General features: G+C 42.5%; 1 protein-coding gene across 1 annotated transcript; it reads left to right on the plus strand.

Moving 5' to 3' along the window:
- The first annotated feature begins 641 nt into the window (after positions 1–641).
- LOC148523425 (vomeronasal type-2 receptor 26-like) lies at positions 642–10,563 on the plus strand. The gene is made up of 2 exons (XM_088473300.1): positions 642–693; positions 9,644–10,563. The coding sequence occupies exons 1-2, from the start codon at positions 657–659 to the stop codon at positions 10,561–10,563; spliced, it is 957 nt and encodes a 318-aa protein (XP_088329426.1). The 5' UTR covers positions 642–656.
- Positions 10,564–11,876: the final 1,313 nt, after the last annotated feature.

The following is an 11,876-nucleotide window of genomic DNA, read 5'->3' on the forward strand; positions in this document are numbered from 1 at the left end:
ATAGCCTCACCTGGCTATTCATATTGCCATTACCTCCGCCATCTGTGACAATGCTCTGCCCAACGTCTGTAGCAACCATCTCCCACTTCTATAGCTGCACTCAGCTCAATGTCCTGAGTAAATGTGGACACTGGGCAAATATGAATCCACCTCACTAATGACTGCAATTACCGACATGTTCCATGTGTAACAATCCCCAGTTTTCTGTCCTTAAATTGGGTACCCCCCCCAATATTATGCACATCCCTGTCCTGAGAGCAGCAAGTGCCCAGCGGTGGTACTCCCTGTAACAGGAGACTTGGAATGATGCCACGTGTCTCCCACCTCAGCATTGGTGCTAGTACCAGATGCCTTCCCCACCAACTAGCGTCACATATTGGCATGGAAATGATTCCTTACAGATTAGTAAAATGAATCTGGTTGGCATTACCCCCCTCCCCTAGAGCTCTGCAGATTAGGTGATTTCTGCACCCATAACTATTGCAGGATTACCCGTCTGAATTAGTTGATAACAGAGAACAATAGTTTGCACATGGAAACATTTAATCCAGTCCTTGCTGTACTTCCAGGTGCCGCAGTCAGTCTGCAGCAAGAGCTGTGTCCCGGGATTTCGGAGAGTCACCAGACAAGGGCTGCCCCCATGCTGCTTCACCTGCATGCCGTGCTCCGCGGGGGAGGTCTCACAGGCTACAGGTAGGCTCAGATTAGAATATAAGTCTCACACGTACTAGGCATGCGTTGTATTATTATCCGAGCATGGTTACATGTCATAAATATATTATAATAGTCATCTTCCTAGAATAATTACTAATAGAAGTGGTTACAGAGGAAGACTGGAATCGGTGCAGTGAAGGATTAATCTATTATCTTCTGTCTGATATTATGATGAGACACAGGGGGATAATAACAACATGGCAGCACAGCGCCCCTCAGTGGTAGAGCCGGGTGTTACAGAATTGTTGTTGTAAGCTATAGCGGGCACCGGTGGGCAGACATGACGCAGGACTCTCACTGTATATACCAGCAGGCAAACAGACCACATAGGGACATTAAAGTGGATTTTCATTTGCAGCGATCACACAGTGTAAATCGCGTGGCTAGTGAGTTTAACGTAAAGCCCCCCCACCCCCCCCCCCCCCGAAAATCATGCCGAGACTATTATAGCATAGAAGTAATTTGCCAATATCACAGATAGGAAAACTAATGCAGTATACGCAATGGGGACTGTGGTCTGAAGACATTTACCAAGCTCTGAAAGCATCAGCTTTTCTGCACTTGGCCCCTTTAGCAATTCACAAATACAAAATGGTGTTTGTATGGGAAATGAGCCTCAGACTGCGCACCTTGGTGTGCAGTCTGAGGCCCACTTCCCATATAAACTCAATCAGTGCATTGCTTTGCACACCTCGAAAGCCTGAGACACTTTCCACTCAGACTAGCACCCCTATTACATTGGTTTAGAGCATGGAGTGTGGTATAGTAATATGCACACCATTCAGAGACACAATATAGGTAAGTCCTGCAAATATTTAGACTGTGTAGTGCAGCTTTGGTTCATTTTTGGGGCGTGGGTCCCCCTGGATTGCTTTGGTTGATCTGTTTCAGGGCACCGTGTTATAACACATTTTTCCTTTTTAACACATTTTAACCCTTCACTGTTTGTTTATTATATATGTACAGTACCGTACTTCAATTTTTATTTTCATTCTTTATATGCAGCCGTGGCTGCTCTTAACTATCTCTCTTACACTGCACTTTTCTTACTATGGTGGTGCCCTGGGGCGGCTTAGCTGGGCTAGTTTGGGGGTGTCCTGCGCTCTGGATTTGAATCTTAGTATGTTAGGGATCTACCCGACAGATGTTACCCAGATGTGGTGGGTAGGCCCATAACCTTGGCCAAGATTATGGTAAAAACCTCTATTTATTGCAAAATGTATTTATTTATATACAATAAGTTAATTTGGAGTTCAGCACCTGTATTTCTTTTTTTGTACAAAATGGTGTTTGCTCAGATCAAGATCATCATCTTTCACAGGTGCTTGTAAAGTTAGTGGTTATTGCCCTTTAGCTATTGCCATCTGACCCCAGGAATACAGTGATCAGAACGTCCCAGTGTGTCTGCTTTGATAAATACCAATTAAAACGCATTCCAAATCGTGGCAATAAGGAACAGTAATTGTCAAGAGTTTTGCAGATAATATAATAATAAACAGACCCCAGGAAGCAACGTTACATAAAGATTAACACTGACAAAGAAAAACATAATGACGGCCCCTTGTTTAATAATATATATTGTGAGGGTTTATATTGATTTCGGCCTGGGTGACCCAGGGTGTCCTGACAATGACATAGTCACAGTAGTGTCAGTTTCATCTTCTGTAGGTTCTGGGTTTCAGCATAATAAAAATGTAAATAACGAGTGATATTAGAAATAAACTATAGGACAGGGGTCGCTCAGGCAGCTAAATGGATGTACTCTGGGAAAGCTGAGGGATGGGACACAGAAAACTGCTGCTACATCACAGATCGGAGACAATGGGATGGGTAGATATGGTTATATCCCCATCGCATACAGCAGAAGACAACACTGAAGTGTGTGCTCCTTCCAGACGTGAACAGAAGTGAGGGAACGTTTGGCCTGGGACCTAGTATAATGGAGTTACAATTACAGTTGGAATTGTAGTAAAACTGGGACTTGTTCCAGTACCATAAATGTATTTGTACTGGTCTTCGGAAACTTAAACTGCTCCCATCAGAAGGGCTCTATCCTATCCTGAGCTACTTGCAGTATGTGTGCCACCACTGCATGGCCTGCACCCCAACATGGCCTGCACCTTTTTGTCTAGATACTAAAAGCTTAATATCGACCCTCGGTGGCCGTCTAGCTTGGCTCTAGGAGGGGCTGAGTGACGGGTGACAGAGGGTGAATCCTGATACAGGAAAGTTTCCTATGATAGGAGCTCATCGTCAAGGGCTAAGACTGAAGCTGGGCGGCCAACTGGATGAGCTTTGGGGGTTCTGATCATGTGCATTATCTTGGTGATGTCCTGGATGGTGACTTGAAACTTCAACAGCAGGGGTCAGCCATGATCACATCTCCATTCTTCCATCTGAGGAACAGAGCCAGAGTCAGGCACTTAACTCCATCAGAAGATCAGCCTACACTCATACGTGCATTTGTGTCACACTTGCCTACTTTCCCAGAGCCTCCGTGAGACTCCTAAACTTTTGTGCATTCCCCCAGGCCACGGGAAATCTGATTAATCCTCCTGTTCCTGTCCCACATGGGGAGGATAATGCCATGTAATACAGGGTCCATGGGTAAGGAGTGTGGCCAATATGATGTGATTCTAATGACGTTAAGAGTCTGACCCCACCCCTACCAGCAGCCACCTGCATCTCCCCTCCGGGCTTTTCCTGGACAGGAGAATATTAAGGTCGGCAAGTATGATGTGTGTCCTCACATACTGGTCTCTACCTGGGGCCCCCAGAAAAATAATGTTACATACTGCAGCAGCCGGGCAGTTGCCTCACCAGCCCCATTCCTGCCACATAACATCTCTTCTCCATTCCGATCTCTGGCCTGTAAGATGGCTGATTGACATACATAGCCATACATTACCAGACTCCTAGATACATGAAGGAGCTGGTGATTCCCTGTAATTACTATGATGGTGGACTATTAGCAGTACCTAGAATCTCCCAAGCTTTTATGTGTGCGGATCCAAATCTCTGGAACTTGCTGCTTCACACAGTCCAGGAGGTCAAGAAATCTTCAAAACCAGACATAGGGACTTACAGTACCTAGAATACAAGCAAGCAAACATGTAAAGATGTTTGCGTCAGTGAGCGCTCAATCATATGTATTGTAACATTATGTCCTTTGGATACATATATATATATATATATATATATATATATATATATATATATATGGCAGTAAACCTCTGCTTTAAGTTATGAGAAAGTTCCTATATCCAATACAATATATATTAAAATCACAGTTCTGTAGCTGTGTAAATCTACATAGGCATGAGGACACACATAAATAATGTTAAAAAATTATGATCCTAGCATAAAATGATGGATCAATATAAATTAATATGGCAATATAAAAGCATATAAAAGGGTATATTGAGTACTTTATTCCTATATATAAAAAAGCAATAAATAATTAATAACCACAATATATTTAAGGACACAGTGTTGACACATAGGGGAAATGTTGCAAAAATTATTATATAAGTGGGATAGGGTGGGCAACGGGGGGCGAAAAATCAATAGTAATGTCCAGGAAGTCCATAGTATAAACTTGGGGAACCCTTGATTGATGGGTAAAATAAAAGGTTCAAAGTTGTTGTAGCAAGAGGTCCATTCATCTATTAACATCAGTCAGAAGAACCTCCTTAATTAGTGATGCTGATAATGATCCAAGTGCTTAGATAAACAAGATGCGTGTTGATATAGTCCAAACTTCAAATCTCCATGCAGTGTGTTTGTTCCAAAATAACCACGGCCCTGCAGTAGCCATGGTCCGCACACGACCTGCTTCACTGCTGACCAGACAATGACAAGGGGGATCCCCTATGAGGACAGTCAGCAGTACCTCACCAACTCGGGAGCCAGTGACAGATGTACCGGCTCAATCAAGCACGGCAGACGGGATGGGAGTCCCGCTACCAGTGTTTTGGCTGTGCTCAGTCACTAAACCCCGTGCTGTGTGATGTTTAGCTGCCCGCAGTCACCACCTCACTTGCTGGAGCCGAGGGCCAACTCAGCGGCGGCAGGACGGGAAGGTATCACTGCGGGCTAGACAAGTGCAAGGGGGAGAGGTGGCTTTCCGGTGGGTGAGAGTGCTCAGAGCGTCCTGTGATGTCCGGGAGCTGGTGGCGGTGGAAGTGCGGCGCAGTTCTTCCGGGTTCCGCACTGCAGGGCTTTGCCGGATGGATGTGTCTCGGTGTTCCCCAACGCGTTTCGGATGATAATGCCGGCCTTTGTCAAGGATAATTATGTCATTCCAAGGTATCTGTATTTATAGTGGTTAAGGCCACTCCTCCAGTTTCCAATAGGAGAAAAGTTCCATGGTACGCCTCCCGGTGCTGGCTCAATTGCATAGCACTAACTATTGGCATCTGTCAGAAACGGACTGCAGCGAATTTCCATGAAGGAAAAATTGATTGGGGGGAACAGGGGAATGAACGGAGAAAATTACAATAAACCAAGTGGACAGTATGGAAAAATACTAATTGGTCTGTTCATAAATTGAAATGAAAAATCAGAATAATGAAGTCAATGCTAATAATATGTATGTAATATTGAATAATAAACAATGGTTGTTATATTGCCTAAATGAAAATAAATAAATAAAAATGAAAAATTAAATAATAAAAGGGTAAAACAATAAATTAAGTGTATATAAATAAAACCTATTATATTATACAAACTATAAATATATAATGTGTTGATTGACACGAGAGTTGCAACAGATGTGTTGACCTAAGGTTACAACCGGGTAGCCTCCAGTATCTTATGTTAATTCCTATCTCACTAATAATGACTAAAAAATGCTGGTCAGTTGGTACGGGTTAGGTATATATGTCTGGTGCATTTCAGGGGAGCCAATATTGCCTAAATATATTGCCTAAAATTCACAAACATCATACAAAATTACCAGGAAGGCAGATTGTATCCGGAATCAATTCCATCAGCTAAAATCTGTCTCAATATATAGATTCCTTCTTACAGCCATTAGTCCAAGAACAACCATCACACCTGAAGGATACCACACACACTCTGAACGAATTAAGGAACATTTGCTGGAATAAAGATGGCTGGTCACCTGTGACGTGACTGCACTTTATACATCAATAAATCACGCCCATGGACTAAAGAATGTGGAATATATCCTAAGGAAGGACAATACCTTGAAAGCTGAACAAGTCACCTTATTGGAGGGGATCCAGTATATCCTACACCACAATTATTTCTGGTTCGGGGGCCGTTTCATACTACAACAACAAGGGACTGCGATGGGTACCAAGTTCGCTCCCAGCTACGCTAACCTCTTCATGAGTGTTTGGGAGGAGGAATACATTTTGGACAATGAAGCGGCGGGAGCGAACTTGGTACTTTGGAAACGTTACATAGATGATATTATCTTCATCTGGGAAGGGTCGGAAGGGTCACTCATAAAGTTTTTGAAACATATCAATGCGAACACCTACAACCTTATCTTTGCGGCTGAATACAGTAAGGAAAAAGTGTGCTTTCTGGACCTGGAGATATTCGTTAAGGATCAGAAGCTAGAGAGACTAAGACATATAGGAAGAATGTTGATGTCAATAGCTTCATCCTATCTAGTCGTGAGCATTATCCACTATGGCTCACCAACATACCAAAGGGCCAATTTACCAGACTATGAAGAAACTGCAGCGACACAAGGGATTATGTCATTCAAGGACACAAACTCAAAGAACAATTCCTCCAGAAGAACTACAATAAGTCCCTTGTAGAGTAGGCATTCCAGAAGGTGCTAGATGAAGACAGAACATTTTCTAAAGTATAAAACCAAAAGAACGGTTCCCGAGGACAAATTTAATTTGTGCTTCATCACTGAGTACAATTCTTCATCAAAATTTATCAAGCATGTCTTACAGAAACATTGGCATCTACTCACAAAAGATCAGACCCTGGCACAGATTTTACCAAGGCAACCGAGAGTGGTTTTTAAAAAAGCACCAGACTTCAAACAAAAACTCCTCCGAAATCATCAACCTCCTGTGATCCCTATCCAGGCCTCTATCTAAATGAGGAAAAACAGGCTACTTTCATTGCGGTAGATGCCTGAATTGCAAAACATCTAAATACCAAACCACGTCACCAACCCTTATGTTCATTTCCACCAGCACGGGCAGCACCCATAAAATTCAGGACATGATCACTTGCGATAGTAGAAGCATGATATACCTCTTCACTTGTCTGTGTGACAAGCAATACATCGGAAAAACCACCAGATGCCTGAAGCAAAGAATAGGTGAACATAGAAGAAACATTCAGAAAGGGTTTGAAGAAAGGGTGTATCACTGCACTTTAAAATTAAGCACAACTGTGATGCCTCCAAATTAAGATTTGTGGGCATTAAACTAGTTAATCCCAACTGGAGAGGAGGGGATTATAACAAACTTCTAAGCAGAGAGGAAATTAAGTGGATCATGGACCTCAAAACTCTAGTCCCTACTGGACTGAATGTGGATTTAGAAATCCAAACGATCCTCTAATTACGATTACTTGTAGGTTTAGTACAATAGTATGCACTATATTGGCTCCCCTGAAATGCACCAGGCATATATACCTAACCCGTACCAACTGACCAGCATTTTTTTAGCCATTATTAGTGAGATAGGAATTAACATGAGATACTGGAGGCTACCCGGTTGTAACCTTTGGTCAACACATCTGTGGCAACTCTCGTGTCAATCAACACATTATATATTTATATTTATAGTTTGTATAATATAATGTTTTATTTATATACACTTAATTTATTGTTTTACCCTTTTATTATTTAATTTTTATTTATTTTCATTTAGGCAATATAACAACCATTGTTTATTATACAATATTACATACATATTATTAGCATTGACTTCATTATTCTGATATTTCATTTCAATTTATGAACAGACCAATTAGTATTTTTCCATACTGTCCACTTGGTTTATTATCATTTTCTCCGTTCATTCCCCTGTTCCCCCCAATCAATTTTTCCTTCATGGAAATTCGCTGCAGTCCGTTTCTGACAGATGCCAATAGTTAGTGCTATGCAATTGAGCCAGCACCAGGAGGCGTACCATGGAACTTTTCTCCTATTGGAAACTGGAGGAGTGGCCTTAACCACTATAAATACAGATACCTTGGAATGACATAATTATCCTTGACAAAGGCCGGCATTATCATCCGAAACGCGTTGGAGAACACCGAGACACATCCATCCGGCAAAGCCCTGCAGTGCGGGACCCGAAAGAACTGCGCCGCACTTCCACCGCCACCAGCTCCCGGACATCACTCTGAGAGATCCCGACACAGGACGCTCTGAGCACTCTCACCCACCGGAAAGCCACCTCTCCCCCTTGCACTTGTCTAGCCCGCAGTGATACCTTCCCGTCCTGCCGCCGCTGAGTTGGCCCTCGGCTTCAGCAAGTGAGGTGGTGACTGCGGGCAGCTAAACATCACACAGCACGGGGTTTAGTGACTGAGCACAGCCAAAACACTGGTAGCGGGACTCCCATCCCGTCTGCCGTGCTTGATTGAGCCGGTACATCTGTCACTGGCTCCGAGTTGGTGAGGTACTGCTGACTGTCCTCATAGGGGATCCCCCTTGTCATTGTCTGGTCAGCAGTGAAGCAGGTCGTGTGCGGACCATGGCTACTGCAGGGCCGTGGTTATTTTGGAACAAACACACTGCATGGAGATTTGAAGTTTGGACTATATCAACACGCATCTTGTTTATCTAAGCACTTGGATCATTATCAGCATCACTAATTAAGGAGGTTCTTCTGACTGATGTTAATAGATGAATGGACCTCTTGCTACAACAACTTTGAACCTTTTATTTTACCCATCAATCAAGGGTTCCCCAAGTTTATACTATGGACTTCCTGGACATTACTATTCATTTTTCGCCCCTCGTTGCCCACCCTATCCCACTTATATAATAATTTTTACATAATTTCCCATATGTGTCAACACTGTGTCCTTAAATATATTGTGGTTATTAATTATTTATTACTTTTTTATATATAGGATTAAAGTACTCAAACTACCCTTTTATATTGCCGTATTAATTTATATTGATCCATCATTTTATGCTAGGATCATAATTTTTTAACATTATTTATGTGTGTCCTTATGCCTATGTAGATTTACACAGCTACAGAACTGTGATTTTAATATATATTGTATTGGATATAGGAACTTTCTCATAACTTAAAGCAGGGGTTCACTGCCATATGTATGTATGTATGTATATATATATATATACATACACATATATCCAAAGATCATAATAATACAATACATATGATTGAGCGCTCACTGACGCAAACATCTTTACATGTTTGCTTGCTTGTATTCTCTATATCCTAAAGGCTGAGTGGTGACCTTGTCAGTAAGCTGCTCCCATTTATACCTATAGTACTGGTTATTGGAGCCTACGTACATTGATACCTATAGTACTGGTTATTGGAGCCTACGTACATTGATACCTATTGTACTGGTTATTGGAGCCTACGTACATTGATACCTATAGTACTGGTTATTGGAGCCTACGTACATTGATACCTATAGTACTGGTTATTGGAGCGCACGTACCCACTTCTTTATTTATGACTTACGGTACCTGTTTACTGAAGCATTTAGTAAATGTACTTCTACGTTCATAATGCTTAGCTCTCTTTTCTATATTTTGATCTTTCATATTGTATCATGTACTCTATTTTTGTTCTACTAATGTGTAAAGTGTTTGGAGTCCAACTGGTAGAAAAGTGCTATGTAAATAAAATTATTATTATTATTATTTTGTTAACCTTAGAACCTTGTTGAACAGTGAATATGAAGCAAATAATAGACAAATGTCCCCGTTTAGATTCAGTGGACTGTCTGAGATGTCCAGGGGATCAATGGTCAAATGAAGAACGGAATAAATGTGTCCCAAAGATCATAGAGTTCCTATCATATGAAGAGCCTCTGGGAGTTATTTTGGCATCAGTGGTGACCGTGTTCTCTATCCTGGCCATTTCCATCTTAGTGTTATTCATCAAGTTCAACGATACCCCAGTCATCAAAGCCACCAACCGAGAGCTGAGCTACATCCTGCTGGTGTCTCTCATCCTCTGCTTCCTCTGCTGCCTGGTCTTCATCGGCCGACCATCCACCATCCGGTGCCTGTTGCGGCAAACACTCTTCAGTGTGGTGTTCTCCATCAGCATCTCCTCCGTCCTGGCTAAGACTATTGTGGTGATTCTGGCATTTACAGCCACCAGACTAAACAGCCCCTTGAGGAAATGGTTGAGTCCAACCATCCCACGCAACATTGTAGGACTGTGCTCGATGCTGCAGGTGGGGATCTGCTCTGTTTGGCTTCACAAAGCTCCACCTTTCCCAGCACTGAACACTGAGTCAGAGAACCATAAGATCATCCTTGAATGTGATGAAGGACAAAAACTGTTTTTCTACGTGACATTGGGGTTCATGAGCTTTTTGGCCATGGTAAGTTTCTTGGCAGCCTACTTGGCAAGGAACCTGCCGGGAAGCTACAATGAGGCCAAACTGATCACGTTCAGCATGCTGGTCTTCTGCAGCGTGTGGCTCTCTTTTGTCCCAGCCTACCTGAGCACCAGTGGAAAGTACACCGTGGCCATACAGATATTCGCCATCCTGGCCTCCAGCGCCGGACTCCTGACCTGTATATTTCTTCCCAAATGCTACATTATCCTGCTGAGGCCAGAGAAGAACAGCCGAGAGTACTTGGGAGGCAATAAGGGGTTTGGAAATGTAAGATTGTAAAATAATTGATAATAAACAATTAAGTAATATCTGTATACTTAAGCCTTCTTTTATGGTCTGCGGTTGTCAGAGGTTGACCACAACGGTAGGTGACACATACAGTAACCTGGTTGAGACCAAATGGCAGAGACAGGTGGGTTGATGAGTACACAAGGAACTGGAGGTGATTCATTGCCGTGGAGATCAGACCATAAATGAATGCTAAGGTGAGGAACAAGCAGCCAATGAACAGGCTCCAAATAACATCTCAGCCATGTAACAGCCAACTCTGTGCTATGCTCTGTTCAATTCCTATAATGTAAATACTGCATAGGTGCATTATGTATCGCTGCTGTAATTTCATCAGGTGTGCAGTAAAGTCCTGCACTTCTCCACCTTTCAAGATTGTCAAATAGGTGTCATTATCAATTATCACAAAGATAATGTATAAAACGTGCCATTTATTTATACTCATTTGTATAAATATATGGTACCTATTATTCACAATAAATTGGTTCTCTGAAATTATAGTGGAGTATTATACGTAGTCTATTAGTAGCCAAAGCGGGATATATATGTATTGTGGACAAGGAGTATTTGGACCCTGGAGCGCTGCAACTGGGAGATTGACAAGAGCAACTTAAAGCATGGAAGACAACTACATACCACCATAACATGAGCAAAAGTCACTGCTCCAATTAGCTTCCATGCATAGGAGGCTGTTATGCTGTTTCAGTGGCCAGGGGTCACCATGGTGGTGGTGTTGGGGTTCTTCTATCTTCCGGTTACTCCTACCAACTTAGACCCTCAGAACCATCCCTTTGAGGTTCAGGCTATACGCCTCTTCCAACCAGTACACCTTTGAGTAGCTGTCATTTACCAATCCCCCTGGCTCTACTTCCAAATTCCTTGACGACTTTGCCTCCTTTGCCTTCCCTTACTTTCCCTCCTCAGACCTTCCCTGCATTATCCTAAGTGACTTCAGTATTTCAATTGATATCCCCACAGAATACTTTGCCTTTAAACTTTTTACCCTCACATCTTCATTTGATCTACCAATGGACCTCCTCACCCTCCCATGTGAATGGGCGCTAACTTTATCTGGTCTTTACTCACTGCTGTGATATTTCAGATTACCTCAATACCCCATTCTCCCTCTCTGACATCACCTACTGCATTTTAACTTATCCCTCTCTCCTTCCCCTCCTCTACCTCCTAAGGCCACCACAACTAAGTGTAACATTGAGGCTATTGACACCGTTTCCTTTTCCTGCCTGCTTGACTCACTTCTCTCCCCTATCCTTTCTCTCTACTGCCATGAATAAGCTGCTTCG

Source organism: Taudactylus pleione, unplaced genomic scaffold (assembly GCF_031769625.1).
Source record: "Taudactylus pleione unplaced genomic scaffold, aTauple2 ptg000134l, whole genome shotgun sequence".
Lineage (NCBI taxonomy): Eukaryota > Metazoa > Chordata > Amphibia > Anura > Myobatrachidae > Taudactylus > Taudactylus pleione.

Coding starts and splice junctions, on each gene's coding strand:
- LOC148523425 (XM_088473300.1), top strand. CDS start 657: ATGCCGTGCTCCGCGGGGGAGGTCTCACAGGCTACAG. Junction 694..9,643: donor GGAGGTCTCACAGGCTACAG/GTAGGCTCAGAT, acceptor GTCCCCGTTTAG/ATTCAGTGGACTGTCTGAGA.